Source organism: Alligator mississippiensis, chromosome 8, assembly GCF_030867095.1.
Source record: "Alligator mississippiensis isolate rAllMis1 chromosome 8, rAllMis1, whole genome shotgun sequence".
In the NCBI taxonomy this organism is placed as follows: domain Eukaryota; kingdom Metazoa; phylum Chordata; order Crocodylia; family Alligatoridae; genus Alligator; species Alligator mississippiensis.
The window spans coordinates 58,884,540-58,903,300 of NC_081831.1; the positions used below are offsets into that span (position 1 = coordinate 58,884,540).

At 42.0% G+C, this 18,761-nt stretch overlaps 1 protein-coding gene across 1 annotated transcript; it reads left to right on the forward strand.

Moving 5' to 3' along the window:
• Positions 1–1,826: 1,826 nt before the first annotated feature.
• On the forward strand, positions 1,827–18,378 carry CHMP1B (charged multivesicular body protein 1B). The gene is made up of 8 exons (XM_006271478.4): positions 1,827–1,980; positions 10,310–10,407; positions 11,420–11,566; positions 13,230–13,298; positions 13,382–13,489; positions 15,148–15,191; positions 15,896–15,968; positions 16,469–18,378. The coding sequence occupies exons 1-8, from the start codon at positions 1,965–1,967 to the stop codon at positions 16,511–16,513; spliced, it is 600 nt and encodes a 199-aa protein (XP_006271540.2). The 5' UTR covers positions 1,827–1,964; the 3' UTR covers positions 16,514–18,378.
• The last annotated feature ends 383 nt before the right edge of the window (positions 18,379–18,761 follow it).

Sequence of the window (18,761 nt, forward strand, 5' to 3'; positions counted from 1 at the left end):
AGCTGGCTTCCCACCACTGTGGTTGGAAAATTTTTGTGGCCAGGGAGCAGTAGCCATTAATACTGCCTCTCCCCTGCTGCCCAAATCCCAAGTTGTTTGCAGCTGGATCAGGGCTTGCCCAAACCTCCTCCCCCCTGCCCTGATTTAAGACTGAGTTAAGCCCCTTTTCCCCTCCAAGGCCAGGGTGGGGCCAGACTGCACCAGTCCCCTCCACAAGGCCAGATGGGCCCCAGAGCAATCTCCTCAGGCACTAAATCAGGACTACCAGCTGAGTCTGGCCTGTGGACAGACTGGGCACTGCCCATCCAGCCCGCGGGAGGAAAAGGTTGAACACCACAATGCTCTAAGTCAGCTGTTCTCACCCCTTTAAAGACACAAGGCTCCCCTCCAAAAACGTCAAATGTCTTCTGACTACAAGAAAATAATAGAGCAGTTCTTCTGTTGCAGAGAGTTCAGGGAGACCACAGCCGAGCAGAATGCATTGGACACTAGAGATTCCTGCTTGCAATCTCTGGGTTTATGTGGTGAATCATGTTCAGGGATCCTGGTTTTCCCTGATTTAAAAAAAAAAAAAAATCCCCAATCTTTGGGTGCAAAGAAGTAACCCAAAACCCACATTTTTTCCATGGTTAAAATGAAACACCACTATATATAGATATATATAGTATATCTATATATTAGTGGTGTTTCATTTTCATCATGGAAAAATCTCTTTTAATCTGAAAATTACGGATTTCTTTTTATTAGAGAAAACCAGGATCCCTGATCATGTCATATGCCCCGTGGCGCTGACACTGTGCAGCACCCTTGAAAAGATCTCAGGCCACCCAACTGAGAAATGGCTCTGAGTCAGAGGGCCCTGACCTTGGCTAGAAACCAGCTCTGGAGTTGTTACATATTTTCAAGCACTATGTTGCCTGTTGGCTGTTTTTATAGCTGGACAGCCATTTTTATGGTGTGAACATTACTTTGCAGGTCTGGCCAGTCTATATTAATTGTGCCCTTCATTGCATAATATAGGTAGTGTGTGCCAGGGGCCAAAAAGAACTACCTTGAAGCGGTTAAACTCCCACAAGGAGGGAGCCCGGCCCCTCTAACTCCTTATCTCCCAGGTGCTTGGGGCCTGCTCTGGGTTTCCCTCCTTCGGGGAAGGGGGCCCTGCGGCTGTGTCTGCAGAGTTGCCAGGTCTTAAATATGAAATTATCGTATTGAAAGCTCAAAATGATCATATTTGCTGGAAAACTATCTTAGACTGAAAAAGTATGCAAATAGGTATGCAAATAAGTCTTATTATTTACTTTATATTGCTCACTGCAACTCCGCAGCAAGTGAGAGCTGGGTCTCAAAGTGGAAGCATCTCTCTATCTTGAGGCAAGCAGCCCTAAACCAGCCCAAAATAGACTCTGAGAATGATTTGGGTCTTGCACGTACTGTATCAATTAGCTGCCTCGAAAGTTATGGTATGTTTCAGAATGCCATCTAGAACTCTTGGTTCCAACACGGCACCTTTTATTAGCCCAAGATAATAACCAAGAGTTCTAGATTTCTGCATTCCCTTTTGTCTCAGACCGACACGGCTACCACGTACATCCCTAGTCTACTTTAAACGCTTTTGCTATTTTTGACCGTACACCCTATAAGGGATGAAATTATCGTATATATACGGTAATCATCGTACATCCGGCAACACTGCGGCGGCGCGCGCACGGGCGCCACCCCAGGACCGGGCCGGGCCGGGCCGAACCAACCCCACCCCACCCCACCCCTGCATGTCCGCCCCTTGCAGTCACCGTCACCGTCACGTGACCGGCACCCGGGTCCCCGCCCCCTGTGCGGGGTTTTGCTCCGGCCACGGCGGAAGTACTCGGCGCGTGACAGAAGCCGGAAGCCAAACAGTCCCCAGAGCAGGGGCCGCGTCCAGCCGGAACGTCTCCTCAGCGCCCGCCCGAGGCGGTGCTGCCGCCATGTCCGCCATGGAGAGTATCCTCTGGGCCGGGCCGGGCTGGACTGGGGGGGCTCCCGCGCCTGGCCGGGCCGGGCCGGGCCGCCTGCCGCCGCGCCGCTCGTCTATCCCGGAGCCGCGCCTTCCGGCCCTCAGCGGCCCCGCGGTGCCGGGCGACACAGGCTGCCGCGGCGGGGGGAGACGGGGCGGCACTAGTGCGGCCTCTGGGGGAAAGCGCCTAAGGCCTTTGCCCAGCCCCGGTGCTTAGATACGGCGGGAGGCAGAGCGGCTTTAGGGCGTCGCTTCCCGTGTCTGGTGTCCCCAGCAAGGAGGGGTGTCGCCTCCCTGGGGAGTGGCTCGGCCTGTTGGGCTAGTGCTGCAGACTAGAAATGCCGGTTGGTTTGGAGGGCTGTGGAGGGAGGCGTTTGGGGAAGGGTGGGGGGGAGGAGCATGAAAGCCCTGGGAGGCAAGGACTGATGTCTAATGACTTATCGAGTCCAAGGTTGAGCGCGTCATTGAGGAAGTGCAAAGCAAAGCAGGTGTGTCAGGCTGTTGTTTAGAGTAATGGACGTAAAAAGTTTACATCACTTTGTATATGGTGGCTCTGATGGCTGGTCTGAGCTCAGCCTGAGTGGGCACCTGAAAGGGTAAAGATGCTGAGACTCCCTATCCTTAAGCAGGAGCAAGTTTAATGTCTCCTTCATTAACTGGATTGACTGACTGGCAGTGAGGTGGTGTCCTCATTTTAGACCACAGAAGGAAACAAAGGGGACGGGGAGAAGCAGCTATCTTAAAATATTAGGAGGAACAGAATGTTAGGTCTGAGGCTGGTTGCCTCATTAAGGTAAATTATCTGCCTACAGACTTGGCAGTGTCAGCAGAGCTGGGGGAATAATTCCTCACTTCTGGAATAATTTTAATTATTTAGATTTAGGCAAGCACTTCAGTCTAATAATTTTCAAAATGAAATGTTTTTCTTTAGGGACCAGCAAAAGATTTTCAGAAAAATGGAATTAGTTCTGTTAATTATGTTTTGCTGTATATGGACAAGTAATGGGACAGATTTTTAATGCTTTCTGTTTGGATTTTTCCTTAATTATCAGGAATATAAAGTGTAGCTTTTCCTCATTGTGTTAGGTAATCACTGAGAGACCTAAGGATATTGATTTTGAGCTATAAGGTCTGCATTGATAGGTGCATTTAAAAAGCCTGTTTAAAAAGATGTCAACAAAAATTAAATTGTGGATGGAGGGAGAGCAGTAGCTGTAATAGACCTTGACTTCAGTAAGGCTTTTGGCACTGTTTCCCACAATAGTGTCATTATTAAGCTAAGAAAATAGAGACTAAATGAAAGTACTGTAAATTGGATCCATAACTGGCTCATTGTCATCAGTGGCTCAGTGTCTGATTGGGAGGAGGTATCAAGTGGGGTCCCCAGGGCTCTGTCCTGGTCTGGTATTGTTTAACATCTCCACTGAAGTTTGGATACATGCCCAGCAAATTTGTGGATGACACTAAGTTGGGTGGAGTTATGGACGCTAAGGCCAGGTTCCAGAATGACCTGGAGAAATTGGAGAAATGATCTGCAGTCAATCAGTTAAATTTAAAAAAAAAAGACAAGTGCAAAGTCCTGCACTTGGGAATAATTACATGCGGTAAGACAAACAGAAGAATGATTAGCTATGATGCAATGCTCCAGATAAAGACCTGGGGGTTACAGTAGACCAGGGATGATAAACTTATCCGGCCCTGTGGGCTGGATGAGTGGTGCAGGCACAGTCTGTAGGCCAGACCAGGCCCCCACACAGTTTGCAGGCTGGTTCAGTACGGCTGTTGCATGTAGGCATGTCCTGGAGTGGCCCTGTGGGCTGCATGCAGCATGTGCTGGCTCCAGCCCTGTGCAGTATGGATCCAGACCGGCCCTGCACACTGGATCTGGCATGTTGGGCTAGTCTAAGGGCCTGATCCAACCCAGCCCTGGATGCTGTGTGTAGAGCCAGTCTGGCGCAGCTACCACATGCAGCATGCACCCTGGACTGGCCCCATGCACCTTGCACAGTGCATGCACTGGCTTCAGCCCCTATGCCACATGCAGCTTGTGCCAGATGGTGTCTGTGTGCACCATGCAGTACATGGTGCCAGAAGCAGCTCGTAATGCATATGACGTGTGGGGCTGATTCAGGACCCAAAGGTAGCACTGTAGGCCAGATGATAGGGCTGTGTGGGCCATGTCTTTTAGACCATACATAGAATGCAAGTCAACAGTGTTCTTGAGGCAAAAAAAAGCCAGTGGCATATGAAACCGTATGAACAGGAATGTCTCTTATAAATCAAAGGAAGTGATTGTTCCATTCCATTCAGCACTGGTTAAGCCTCACTTGGAGTACTGTCTAGTTTTGTGCTCACAGTTCAAGAAAGATGTGGATGTATTGGAGAGGGTCCAGGGAAAGAAGCAAAAATGATTGAAGTCCTGGGAAGCATGATGTGGGAGGAGAGGTTGAAAGAACTAGGATTGTAGGATCTGGAGAGGAGAGGATTGAGGGGGGATTAGCTATCAATCTTTAAACACCTGAAGGGTGATTATTAAGAGGGTGGAGATGTACTGAACCCCACAACCAGAGAAAAGTCTTAGGAGCAGTGGCTTCAAACTGCGGCAGAGGAAATTTAAGTTGAAGACTAGGAGGAACTTTCTGACTATGAGGGTTGTCAAGCATTGGAGCAGATTGCCTAGAGAAGTTGTGGCATCCCCACCCCTAAAAAATTTCCAGAGCAGGTTAGACAGACGCTTGGCTGGGGTAGTTTAGTCTGGGCTGATCCTGCCTTGAGCGGGGAGCTGGACTTAGATGATCTCTTGAGGTCCTTTCTAACCCTACATTCCTATGAACATCTGAAACATTAATATGAAAAAAACCCAATACTTTTTTTGTGGACAAATATTTTGGGCTGCCTTCACACATTAAAGAGATAATCCTTTTTTAATCTTTGAGGTTAATTGGATTTATGATTTAATCTTTATTCCCATGATACTCAAATACAGTGGATAAGTGTGGATACGTATGCACATTGAATGAATTTGCAGGTTTCCTTATTGAGGGGTCCCGGTTTGTAACACAACAAACTGATAATCTAATTGGATTTATTGTCTTGAGCTAAAAAACCCTACAAGAACATATTAAAACAGACTGCTTTGTAAGCAGGGATCCAGGTTTTCTGTTTCCCTTGGAAAAATGTAAATAAACCCAGATATTCCCTTTTAATTGATTAAAACATGGATTTTTTTTTTTCATTTTAGTGGAGAAACGCATGTTTTTTCCACTTCTGCAAAGAGTTCTCTACAGACTGGTAGAGTTCCAGCCTGCAAGAGGCTGGGGGGAGCAGGAGGAGGGTGATCAGGCAGGGGCCACCATGTGCATGTATATGCACATGGATGCCAGGCAGCCTGGAGAGCAGCTCCTGCAAGAAAGTCTGGTCTGAGGGTATGGCAGGACACCTTTGGTGCCTGCCACTTTAAGAGCAGAAAACAAGCAGCAGCCAGGTGCCTGATGAGGACAGCCATTTTGGATCCAGGGATATAAGCTGGGCTGCAGTTTGCTGCAGGAGTAAGGAGGTAACAGGCTGAGAGGCTGCTGTGGCCATAGGAGGTAAGGGCAGGGGCTATGGGGTGGAGGGGACCCCTTGTCCTGGGTAAGACCTAAAAATGCACCCTGCCAGGAAAGGGTGGTCTAGTGGGGCTCCTAGTGACATGGGAGCCCCTAGGAAATGCCAGGCCAGTTACCTCCCCAGTGAAAGGTGGGTTGGGGCACCATATAACCCCATGAACACAGTGGCCCCATGAGTGGGTGAGTGAGGAGGCCCAGTGGGGCATAGTGGCCTGGCAAGGAGCCAAGAGGGGACTACAGTTGTAGAATCACTCAGTCAATGCTCAGGTGAGGGTAGCGGGAGACACTCAGCAGATTGCACCAGGGCTGACAGAGGTGAGGAAAGCTAAGTCTGAAGCTGGGTGAGACCAGGCAGAATAAGCATGGCCCCTAGAGAGGGCAGTATGAAAGAGGCTGGGTGAGAGCCAGTGGAGTAAATAGGACCATGGTAAGAGAGGGGTGGCATGTGAGTGGCCCTTTGGGGCTGTAGAGAAGAGCTACAACTGTGTGCTCAGTTTGCTCCGGCCATAGGCCGGAAAAGTAACACCAGAATAACATCTGCAAGTCATGGCACCCATGGAGGGGAAGTCGGAGTGCGTATTAGGCCCTTGTCAGTAGGGCAAGTAATGGGTAGCCTCCTGCCTTAGTAACAACTCTCATATTTTTCCATCAAGGCATGGCAGGAAAGCAAAGCAAGCAGTTACCCCAGGAGCAGGGCGGCCGGCAGAGACCTGATGAGGCCACCCTATTACAGAGGGAAAGAGGATTGAGGTCCTCAGGGAGAGAGGGAGGGAATTGGGCAGGGCTGGGGCTGCTGCTCAGCTGGGTGGAGCTTGGGACCCAGGGCCTGGGAGGGGAGCAGGATAGAGCTGCAGGTGGCTCATCCAGGGCATGTTGGGGTGGGGCTGGCTCCCTACTCCTTTGCGCACTCCTGGGTGGTGGGTAGAGGGGTACATGCCCCCTAGACTTGTGCATGGTGAGGAGGTGGGCTGTCTGCTGCGGGCTCAGGTCTCCCCAGCCTGCTGTCTTCTCTCTGGGGCCTCCGCAGCCCAGCAGATTGGATCTGGCGTGGCAGGACAGAGTGGGGCTGGGCAGGGAAGCCCCACACTGATCTGGCAAAGCTTCCCCTGCCTGCCTAGTAGCAGCAGGGGCACTGGTGCACAGTTGTACCCCTCGCTGCTGCCAGATGGACAGGGGCCACCTCTCCAGGACAGCATGTAGCTTGTGGCAGCAAGGAGCTTCCCCACCCAGCCCCACTCTGCCTTGCTGCACTGTGTCTCACCTGCTGGGCTGCAGAGCCCCTGTGGGAAGTGCAGCAGGGCAGGGAGCTTGAGCTGGCAGCCTGTACCCATCCACAGGGGAGGGTGACTTGGGCTCTGTGCTCTGCTCCCCGCTCAGGCCACAGCAGCCACCACCTCCCGTGGGTGGCAGCCAGGGCTTGGGCGCTGCTGTAGGGGACAGAGGCTGCAGACCCAGGTTCCTGGCCCTGTAGCCCTGGCAGCTGGTGGGCCCCCTCTGACAGGGCTTGGGGGTGGGGATGGAGGGATGAGGGGGGCATCAGGGCTGGGGGGCTATGGGTGGGGAGTGAGGGGCCTGGAGCTGCATCCTGTTGAGTAAAGGGGGCAGGGGGAGCTCTGGGTTTTATCATGGAAAAAATCAAAATCAAATATTAAAATGTATAGGTATTTAGAATGTATTTTGTTATAGTGATTGAGGCACTGGTAATCTTCCAAATTACTTTAAAGTTGTAAATATATCAATAAAACATTGTTTTCAGTTTATCTCTATATATATATATAGTGGCATTTCACTTTAATCACAGATTTTGTGGGTTTTATCAATAAATTTGTGGGTTTTTTGATCGGAGAAGACCCAGATCCCTGTTTATAAGCGTCTTCGACATCAGGCCTAGTTTATGTAAACCCACAGGGAGACAGTCAAGTCAAGATCTAGCAAGACTTGTACTTTCTAATATGGAATTAAAACAAAATAGTATGAAACCAAAATTTGTATTGACAAGGATAGGGAGGTCCTAGGTTATAAAGACAAAAGTGCCTAAAATTCCAGGAGATTTGTACATCCATTTGGTGTTCTAGAGTTAAATTTTAGATGATTATTTTGTAGGAACCCATGGTTTGGCTGTATAAACAAAAGAAGGTCAGATTAGATTGTCATACTGGTCTGTTCTGGCCTTAATTCTGTAAAGGATAAACATAAGGGAAGCAGTTATTTGGTTATTTAAAGGAGCTAAACAATTGACAGTATATTGTATCTTGCTGTGAAGTTGTTACCATACTGCCAGCATACCTCACATATTCAGATAAATCTGGTTAACTACTGCTAGATAGGCTACTGCTTCCTTCATTTCACGGGCAGTGAACAGATTTGCTCAAGGATATACAGAACATTTAAAGCCGAAGAACAAGCTGAGTCTAGCTAACCTAATTCCCAGACCAGTTCTATAATCACAAGATCATCCTTTTACTTGCCTATGTATCCCTGCAAGTCATTAACAAAAACTAATTAGTATGTGTATGGCACATTGTTCACTGGTCTTCCCGAGACACCTGGATTGGCACAATATGTATTTCTCAGGACTGTGGGCATTCCACAACTGAACTTTCGAATTGAAGTTGTTCTAAGTTATTACTCAAATGGTTGTTTTATGCACAAGCTACAGTGTGCAATTTACTATAGTAGGTTTTTTTTCCTAATGACTTGTGTGGCTTTCTGTTTATTACAGCAATATGGATTTAAAAAAATACACATTTTTAAAAAAGCTTAGTGTTCTGTACTTCACAGTGATACAAGGAGCTCTTCTAAAATTTGAATTTTTTCCTTTAAAAAGTGCATTTTGGTGTTTTCCCCTCTGTCTGGTATTATGTATTTTATGTAGTGTTAATAATTTATGTAGAGTGTTTCTAATATGAATTTTTGATTGTACAATTTGAACGTTTTAGAATATAATCTTTGGATTTATTTTCACCATTAGCTTGAGTTTAGTACATGTGCAGTGGTTTAACTGGAGTGAGTGACTGCACTGTGAAAACACATCAGGCAGTGATTGGATTAGCAGCTGAGTTGTTGCAATTTGAGCTGCTGCATCACCCCTGTATTACTAGCTGAGTGCCAGCAGCACTCAAGCGTCAGCCCACCCACTCTCGCAGGCCAGCTAGCTTGAGCTTGAAATACCTCTTACCTCCTGTTAAAGACTTGTATAGGGACAGATATTGTGTTAGGGGTAAAACTAGAGTTAAAGCTTAAGCCAACAAAGATGAGCCCTTAGAAATACCAGCTATATGTTTTGGAAAAATATTTCATCATTGTAAAGGTGACTGTTTGGAAGAGGTTTAATGTGCATGATCAAAATATTCAGTTGTATAGCAGAAGGCTTCTTGAGGTCACAGTAAATAGTTTTTATAACAGTATCAATAGTAGGAATATGGCCATGATCTTAAGGCCTTGTACACCAAATTTACACTCCTAGTAAAAATGAGAAATCAAATGTTTATCATTTACCTTATTGGAATAGTATTGCATTGGTGTACATTCTGTTTATTAATGTAAACACTTACATATCATTGGCTACTGTCCCAAATTACAGGTGGATATAAATTCGGGTGAAAATTATATAGAAGTTATTCCTAAAATTGCAGCAAATAATCCATTGTCTCCTAAATAGATCTGTATAAATATTTCTTTACTCTACTTATGTGTAATAGATTTAATTGCTTTCCTAAAGGACTAAATTCTGTCTTGTAATTACTTGGTGATCCATATTTTCCAGTCTTGTAATTTTATTATATGTCTGAATAAAAATCATTCTGGTTATTACAAACATTGCTAAGTAAATACTGTTCTAATTATTTTTTAAATGAGGGTGATGTAAAATGCTTTGAGATCTAGTGATAAGTACTTCATGAAAGCTAGGTATTTGATTAGCAGAGTTTAAGAATAACGCTATTTCGTTAAATAATTTGTGGCAAAATGTACATGTCATCTGATTTATAACACCTTGTCATCTCATTTACTATATATATTACCACATACAGTAAATAAGATTTCTCTTCTACCTCTTCCTGTTCCTGATGGAAGAGCATATATGATGAGCCCCTAATCTTACAGGTACATTGTTATTCCAATTTGCCATAACTTGAACCTGCACATTCTGTTTGTCTGTGTTGGTTCATGTCACCATAATCATTATTTGAGCTGGAGAGACCATGTACTTAGGATGGATTTTAAAATGAAAACTCTGTACTTGCATGCGTACTAGAGTTAGAATTTTAATAATCTGCTCCCATTGAGTTTGGTAGTGATTCTCTATTTAAGCTAAACATTTTTTGTTGTTGGCTTTTTAATACCAAGCATCATATGAATTCTAGAGATCAGTGTTCTTTACTCGTTTTAACTAATCTGAAGTTAGTTGTGTCTTTCTCTAAATTAAGACATTTTGTGCTCTGAGTTGGTTTCAGAAAACATTTGTCTAAAACACGGTTTTAACCTGGAGCTCAGAAAATGACTTACACTACTTAAAGATTGAAATATAGTAAACTAGCTGAGATGCCATGATGTGCAAATTAAAGATGCAGCCCTACCAATATTACAATTTATAGAATGTGTTTTATAAAGAAAATACAAAATATATAGTGGGATACCAAATCCTGCAAGGAAACATGTTAATTTTTCAAACTTTGAGCGTTTTGATGATCCTTAACTTGTACTGTAGAACACCTCTTTAACCTGAAGTTTGCTGCAAAAGAACTTAGCAGGAATTCAAAAAAGTGTGACAAAGAAGAAAAGGCTGAAAAGGCTAAAATAAAGAAGGTTAGTAATGAAGTTTTTACATTTTTTTTGCTAGGAAAATATTTCATACTAGCCTGGCAAACTCGCCCTGGGATCTGAAAGTCAAATTGGGTTCCTTCTGACCAATCTGCCATAAGGTTTGATGTTGACAGTTTCTGAGCACCTTCTGTTTAGAATACCATATTTACCTGAATCCAAAGTAACTTTGAATTTAAGATAAACCCTTAGTAATTAGTTTCTCTACATGAAGAATTTATATATTTGTTTATAATTTTCCACGTATAGAATCCAATTACGGGGGTGGGAGCGTGCATTTTAAATTCATCCTCTTTACCACTGTAGCAAGACAAGTGGCAGCAGGGGTTCAAGCAGGGGGAGGGGGGGTGCTCTTTTTGAATATGCTTTTTGGCAAATTAGAAATATTAAAAACATTTAGGTTTATTTAAGAGCTTTATTTAGGGTTTTTTAAATAATGGGATTGGTATTTCTGGATAAAAGGGTGGTCAATGTTGTGTCATTCACATGGTGGAAAAGTCTCTCTGAAGGGGAAGGTCTTGCAGTGTTTGCTAAAATTGTGGCTCCTTGGTACTAGTTTTTGCTTTTTCAGTGTGGGTCATAGTGGATATCGTTGACTATAGAATTTGGTCATCCATTATGAAAAATCCCATCAACAGGAACAAGGAGTGGTGGTCTCAAGATACAGCGAAGGACATTTAAGTTGGATATTAGGAAAAACTTTCTCACTAGGAGGGTAGTAAAACACTGAAACAGATTACCCAGAGAGGTTGTGGAATCTCCATACTTGGAGGTTTTTAAGACCCAGCTACACAAAGCCTTGGCTGGAATGGTCTACTTTGAGCAAGGGGCTGGACTAGATGACCTCTTGAGGTCTCTTGCAAAATTAATTTTCTATGATTCTGTTCTAACTGATGCATCAGAAGGAATAGCACTGTTTTGAAAGGCTTAATACCACTGGGTTATTATTGTTAATGAAGATTAGCAATAGTTGAAATGCTTTAGTTTGTTTAAACAGGCAATCCAGAAGGGTAATACGGAAGTTGCAAGAATACATGCAGAAAATGCAATCCGACAGAAGAATCAGTCAATCAACTTCTTGCGCATGAGTGCCAGAGTAGATGCGGTAGCAGCAAGAGTACAAACTGCAGTAACAATGGGCAAGGTAAGCATGTTTTTAGACATAAACACTGAAGTAACCAAGGCCCTTACTTGTCAGTAGCCTTCCCTAATTCAGTATTTTACAGATGAAGTCCCAGGCTTATTAGGAATACTTGGCATAAAGTTCCACAGTAAAGCAAACGTTGTAGAAGGCTGTAAGTTGTCAGCATTGCAGTGAATGGTTAGCCATCATGTTTGTGCCATCACTGACTTTGCGTGCTTCTTTTAGTACCGTTATGATACAGCATCTTGTGTAGACACAGTTAAATTTGTTAGTCTAGTTGGTTGGAAGGCAGGGTAGATTTAAACCTTGTAAATTAAATCAGATATGCTCCTATGTGACAACCAACATATCACACGGTTCATTTACTTTAATCTAGTGTTCTCTATGCCACAAGATTCTTTTAAACATATTGTTCCCTTCCCCTTTCAAAATTAGTGTTGGCAAGCCAGTCAGTTGACCTGTCAGTTGACTATATTTTTTTAACCAGTCAAAGATGATAGCAATCTTACAAAAAAAAACAACCCCAAAACCTACTTTTTTGTGGGTTGTAACATATGATTTTTAAATTAATTTTGACACATTTCTTAATGGAAATTTTGTGCTTTTTCTGTATATTATTTGGATCTGTAGGCAATTTCTTACAGTTTTTTACCAATATTTGATTGGTCAGTTGACCAAACTTTGACTGGTCAAATAGATGCATAAGGGCATGTCCTGGGGGTTTCTGATGCCAAAAGGTATTGAGAAAGTGTTTCTGGTTTGATCCAAACAAATGGAAAAACAGTTAACAGAGAAGTAAATAAATTATATGGCTTTTATGGCCCTGGTTTACAGTGACCTGCCAAATGACTAAAAAGACTCTTCAGGATACTTTGGCAAACTTATTACTGAAGTTATGTTGTTATTAGAACTAACTTTGGTCTGTACTTGGAAGAAAGACCTCCAAAAGAATCAGAAGATTGAGGAACTTGATTAATAAGAGGCTCTTGTCCTTCTCAGCACTAAATTGCTGTCCTCCACTGTGTTACAAAACTAGGCTGTCTTTTAAAGTAGAGAAATGTTGTCAATAAAGATGAAATAGTGGAGAGGAGCAACATTACTTTTGGTGTACATCTTAGAAAAACATTTTAGAAATGCCCAAGATAAACATTCTGTTAAACCTAAGTTCCCCAGGCATTTTCTGTCATACCATTTATTTGTTCTTGCCATTGTGTCATGTTCTTGTGCACTGTAAAATTCTCCAGATGTGATTATACTTCAGGAGTAGTTTTCAAGAATTTCAAGCTTGTACTCGTTATGCTCATGAATAAAGGCTGTTATAGTAACACAGGATTAATAATCCAAAGGCCTGAAAAGTTGCATTAAAATTACTTTTCTAAAACTTATTGGGGTTCTCTGTAAACTAGTGTGTTTGGTGCACCCATAAAATACCAGCTGCATGCATAATTTTAATTTTTAGTTGCATCATTTCAGTCCAGAGCACTTATTTAAAGTTAGAAAGAAAGCTTCCAAAAAGCAGGCATTAACCCCCAAAAATGATAAAGTAGTGCAAATTCATCAACTATGGTGCTGTAGAAGGTCTTAAGAAGTGGAAGGATTCAAGCATAAGTATTGATTACTTGTATTTTGTGAATGTTGTAATATGTTTGACTTTCCTTTTTAGGTAACAAAGTCAATGGCAGGTGTAGTTAAATCTATGGATGCCACACTGAGGAGCATGAACCTGGAAAAGGTAAACAAATTTAACCATTCAGGATTGAAATAAATTCTCAGGTTGGTCTGTACTGTTGCTCTGACAGCACTATTTATCTGCAGATATCTGCCTTAATGGACAAATTTGAGCACCAGTTTGAAACATTAGATGTTCAGACGCAACAGATGGAAGATACGATGAGCAACACTACTACGCTAACAACGCCACAAGTAAGAATAACTGATTTCTCAGTAAATATTGCCTGCAACTAAATTGTACATAAGTGCTTTCATTTTAACATTCATACTTTCTGCCTTTATAAGTCTCCAAGAGGAGTTGGCACATTTTCCTTTTTTTGATCTGGTATTTTTTTGTTTACTTTGTGAAGAACAAAATATTTAAGCTGCTACATCCCCAAATAAAAATGGAACATTACAAATACCATATCACAATATGATTGCACTTCTGTGCAAAATTAAGTTTATTTTCTACCTAAGAGGATTTTTACAATCTTTGCTTTCTCCTTAGCCTAAAGACGAGCGTGTGAGCCAAAAAGCTTACATAAGAAGAATTTTTTTGGCTATTTTTTTAGTCTGTCTAATACAAGGTATCACCTCTGAACTAAAGTTTTTTAGAGTTTTGTATGTCTTTGTCTCAGACCAAAATGGCTACAAAATAGATCCCTGATATCATGATACATGCTTGCAATTACTTCAGTTCTAGTTCTTTGATTGCAGGCCTTCCTTTGGCCTGTACAGAATTTTGACTAGTTTTCTAAGCTTTCTTCATTAGAATACATTTCATCATTAGACCTCATAAATACAGATTTCCCTTGCTTTATGTGGGTTCTGTATGTGTGAATTTACTCTTATGCCGATGACCCTTTTTATACCAAATTCATTATGCAACGTAAATTCACTTTTATGTGATTAGTGTGGTGGAAGCCTGCAGTCACCTGCTTTGTGCAGTGCATTGTGGGAGTGACATGCCCCAAAATGTAGTCTCCTGTGTAGATCTGTGCTTCTCGCTCATTGTCTGCGACATGTGTTTCTGTAGTTGCCATCCCCATTATGGCTTCTAAGCATCCCACTAGCTTATCTCCTACCCTTCTCTCTGGTCCATCAACGAAACCTTCACCGCCCTCTCTTCACACCAGCTAAACATTTATCACCACCCTGTGCTTGTGTATACTGTCTGCTGCTGGTGAGTACAAAAATTGTCTTGTAAAAGTAGTAGAAATGGGTCTGGGAGTCAGTACAGTCGAGGTCTTGGAACGTATCCCTATTTGTTACATTGTAAAGTCGGTTCCCTTTATGTGAATTCGAGTTATGCGCCATTTTCCAGGAGTGCATGTAAAGCATAAAGCAAGGGAAACCTGTACGTTGAAGTATTTTGCTGACCTTCTGAAGTTAAGGTAGCAATTAGTTGCTGTCAAACACAAGCGTTATATGGCCATTTGTGGTTAGACAATCACCAGTTGATAATGTAGTTCAAAAGCAAACTGTATTTTCTAAGAAAGATATAGTTATAACTGAATAAAATTGAGGGTTGTTCTCTTCTAAGGGAGAGAAGGTGTTCAGAACCATGACCGTAATAGTTAAATGCTGACTATTGGTTATACTTATATACTTATGCGAGTTAAGTGTTTTGTGTGCAAGTAGGATTAGACCTAATCATGTTGGAAATATTGCAGTTCAGTAATTGAAGTTCAAGAGCGTTTGGATGGTATAGCATGAGATGCTGTGTATTCTGAATTCATGTAGCTCCTCCTGGTGGTGAAATACAAAAAGTGTTCAAAATTTGCTTACCTTTCCCTCTAAAGCAGTTTTTTATTAAGGTTAACAGTAGTAATAACAGCAGACTCATTCAGTTTTGATTCCTATTCTAGAACCAAGTGGATATGCTTCTACAGGAAATGGCAGATGAAGCAGGGTGAGTTAAGTTCTTAAAGAGTGAATATTTGCAACTAAAGACAATTGCATCTGATCTTGGCATTTAATTTTGAATAAAACTAATGTTTGCAGTAAGACGATATAAATCAAGCCGCTTTTAAAGGGCACTGTTCAGAACTAGATCATGCTGGCTGGCTGCATTAAATACATTTGGATTGCGTGTCAAGTATGTGCAAGGACATGCACATACACTTGCTGTGTTAATAAAGCATGAGTTAACGGTATTGCTCTGTCACTCTGCTTATGTGAATACACTGCCCCATAAACAAAAATAATAAATTAAAAACCTTGTGTTTGACTGTACTTTTGAGAAAGAATCAGACTGCTTCTGCTCCTGGGGCAAGACAGCTACTTTTGACAAGTCCTGTATTAAAACTTTGTAGATTTTTTTTTTTTTTTTCATACCTGTTTTCTCACTAGTCTAATCCCAACTATCTGAAAGCATCAGTTACTAGTCTTTATTATGATAGACACATTGTTCTCCTGATGATGGTCCTAATTTCCTGAGGAAGATTGCCTAATATATTGGAGCATAATTTGGGGGTGGGGGGCCCGGAGGAGGGATAACCATGGTGGTTCTCCACTGTGTGAGATACCTAAGTCATGAGCCATTTGTCACTTTAAATTGCATCCTGTGTAACTTTAATAATATATGTAATCATTTTCTTTTCTATTTTTAACTAGTCTTGATCTGAACATGGAACTCCCTCAGGGGCAGACAGGTTCTGTTGGCACAAGCGTGGCTTCAGCAGAACAGGTAAATATTGCTTTCTGGTATCTTCTATATCAGTGTGATGCAGGAGTACTGCCTCATTTGATATTTCTTCACTTAACAAATTTAATTTATTCTGACAAAGCAGTTTTCTTGGAGGCATGAGATTTTTTTTTTAGTGTTAAGTCTGTCAGTTTTGCTTTTTAACTCATAGACTGTTCAGTAAGACTCTGTTCCATGCCCCTCCACGTTTCCAAGTGATTAATGGATGTTCTTTGATGACCTACTAAAGTTAATGCGAGTTAGCTTCTGCAGATACAAAGGTGATGGGTCTGTTAACTTGGGTCTAGTGAGGATGGTGCACAGTGATGCTCAGTTGTAATGGGCTTCAGTTTAAGCTAGTCTTCCAGGAATACAAATCCTTCTCTCACTCTGTCTTGAATGTTAGTTCTTATAGTGTTCATGGGGTAAATTTATGCAATTCTTTGCAAGCACCTGTTTAAAGCAGATACATAGTGAAGTCAATTTTATCTTGGTTTCTGCAGGATGAGTTATCGCAGAGACTGGCCCGCCTACGTGATCAAGTTTAAGTTAAAGAACGAAAGCTGCGGTTCTCTGCATTCTGTCTATAACTTAACCCATCACTACAATAGGAACATTTCATACAGTCTGTCCTGGATGTTTAAATATTTGTACTGTAATATATTTCACTTCTGGCTTGCTATCCTTTCTAAAATACATTAAGTAATTCAGAAGTATCATGCTACTTAATGTGTTCTCTGTACAGTACATTTTGAGGTTGGGAGTATATTTTTGCAAATTCTTTTCACAGAAACGTTGAAATTCTAAGTCAGCTAATTTTGGCTTGTTCTTGTTGAAACAAAAACAGACCGCCATTAATATGTAATATTTTAATTATGGGGTGGATTTTTTTAAATTCTGAAGAATACAGTTGGAGAATCTTGTGTGCACTTCAGATGGTTGTTGCAGTTCACTTCCTTATGCAGCAGAAGTCATGGAACACAGAGATGGACAGTGTTGTCTATGTCTTAAAATGCCTATTAAAACAGATTGTTAGACTTGAGTACATTTTTTGGTGTGCTAAAAATGCAGTAACTGTGCTACAGCTTAATGATCTCAGTTCAAAAACTGGCTACCAAAAGTAATCTTCAGATAAATCTGAATTTGTATGGCATCATCACTCCAGTTGAGGAGGAATAAAATATATTTTTATTCTAAACATCTGTTGATCCCATTAGATATTGTAGCCATTTACTTTTCTGGAGTACCTTCTGGAGAAGTTGCAATATTCAGGTTTCATCTTGCTCTCTTCCTCCAGTCTTCTGTGGTCTGGGTCACAACATGGCCTTCAAGCTAAGACATTCACATGCTCACTCCTTCCAAGGTACCTTTCAGGTGGAACGCTTAACAGTCTTTTTTGCTTTTGGGATATAGTTCAGCAGTCTCTTTCCCCTTCAGAGGTTGATAGGGAAATAAAGGCCCATCAACTCATGGGTTTTAACTGAGGCCCTTACATTAAGAAATCAAAGCCAGCATTTCTTCCACCCCTTGCTGCTTCCTACCTCAAGCCTTCCTTAAGACCCTTTCTCTCTCAAAGGCCGCCTTTGTGTCGCTGCATTTGCCACCTAAGCCTTCTAAGCTATAAACTCTCTTCCCCAAGTTTACAGGCCCTAGAGCCCTCTCCCCATCAGATGCACTCTGTATGGGAACAACCTACCTGCACTGAATTGTTGGCCTGCCTTTTTCTCTTAAATCTAGTCCCCATTCCCCTACCTGAAACGGGGGAACAGGATAGGTTCCTGATTTAATCTGATTTGAACAGGATGGGTCAGTCCCAATCGTTGATATTAAAGGGGCATATTGACCTACTCTTTCTCACTCTAGGTGAGCAAAATGACTATATATTATATTGAATAAATGCCTGTTGAACTCTCTTCCATATGTTTTGCAAAAACAAGGGTTATATTCTGCATATGCATTAATAATGTAGTTTGTAATGTTTTTGTTTAGATGAAACAGGGTAAGTTGTCCAAACTTTACTTGCACTTACATTTGCTTTAAATAGAGTACTACCGTTGTCATCATCACATTTCCAAGGTCTCCACGCAGTATTTAAGAAAATATTTATGGAAATGTGTAGTCAAAGCTATTTGTGACATCCTCTGATAAACAATGATGTATCAAAACCCTTCTACTTTTAAATTAAAAATCTCTGCACTTTGGTTCCTAATTATAATATTGCCTCTTGTTATAGTGCCACATCTTCATTGCAGCAGAGATAGTGATTTTTTTTTTTAAATAGTTTTTAGCTGACATGTTTCAGCTGTCACACAGCTGTGGTATTTCTCATGCAGAAGGAATATTTGGGGAAAACTGCCATAATCCTGATTTTGCTGTAAATATTTAATAAATAAAAAAAATACCGGTTCTCTAATCAGTTAGTGAACTTGTTTGATTAACAAAAGCATTCCAGGTAGGTGAGCATTCAGTGTTCCAACATGATGTTCTTTACCCTCAATGATTATATTTCAGTGAATACCGTACATCTCAAAACATGTTATACAATAAACTGCTCTAATTCAGAAGCAACAGCCTTGGATCTGCAATGATGGAAGAGTTTGCTGACTTTGAGGTAGTTGGACACATGCTATTTTCTTACGCATGTTAAGAGTCCTCTAGGATATGGACAAACACATGTACTGGTATTAAAAAGGGAGAAGGAACTGCTGCATCAGAATGTGCAGCAACTGTTAAACTTATCTGCACATCATCCTGTAGCCATATAAGTGAGCTAAATTGCCTCAGCAGGATTGAGAA

Coding starts and splice junctions, on each gene's coding strand:
- CHMP1B (XM_006271478.4), top strand. Junction 10,408..11,419: donor AAAAGGCTAAAATAAAGAAG/GTTAGTAATGAA, acceptor TTGTTTAAACAG/GCAATCCAGAAGGGTAATAC. Junction 15,969..16,468: donor GCGTGGCTTCAGCAGAACAG/GTAAATATTGCT, acceptor TGGTTTCTGCAG/GATGAGTTATCGCAGAGACT.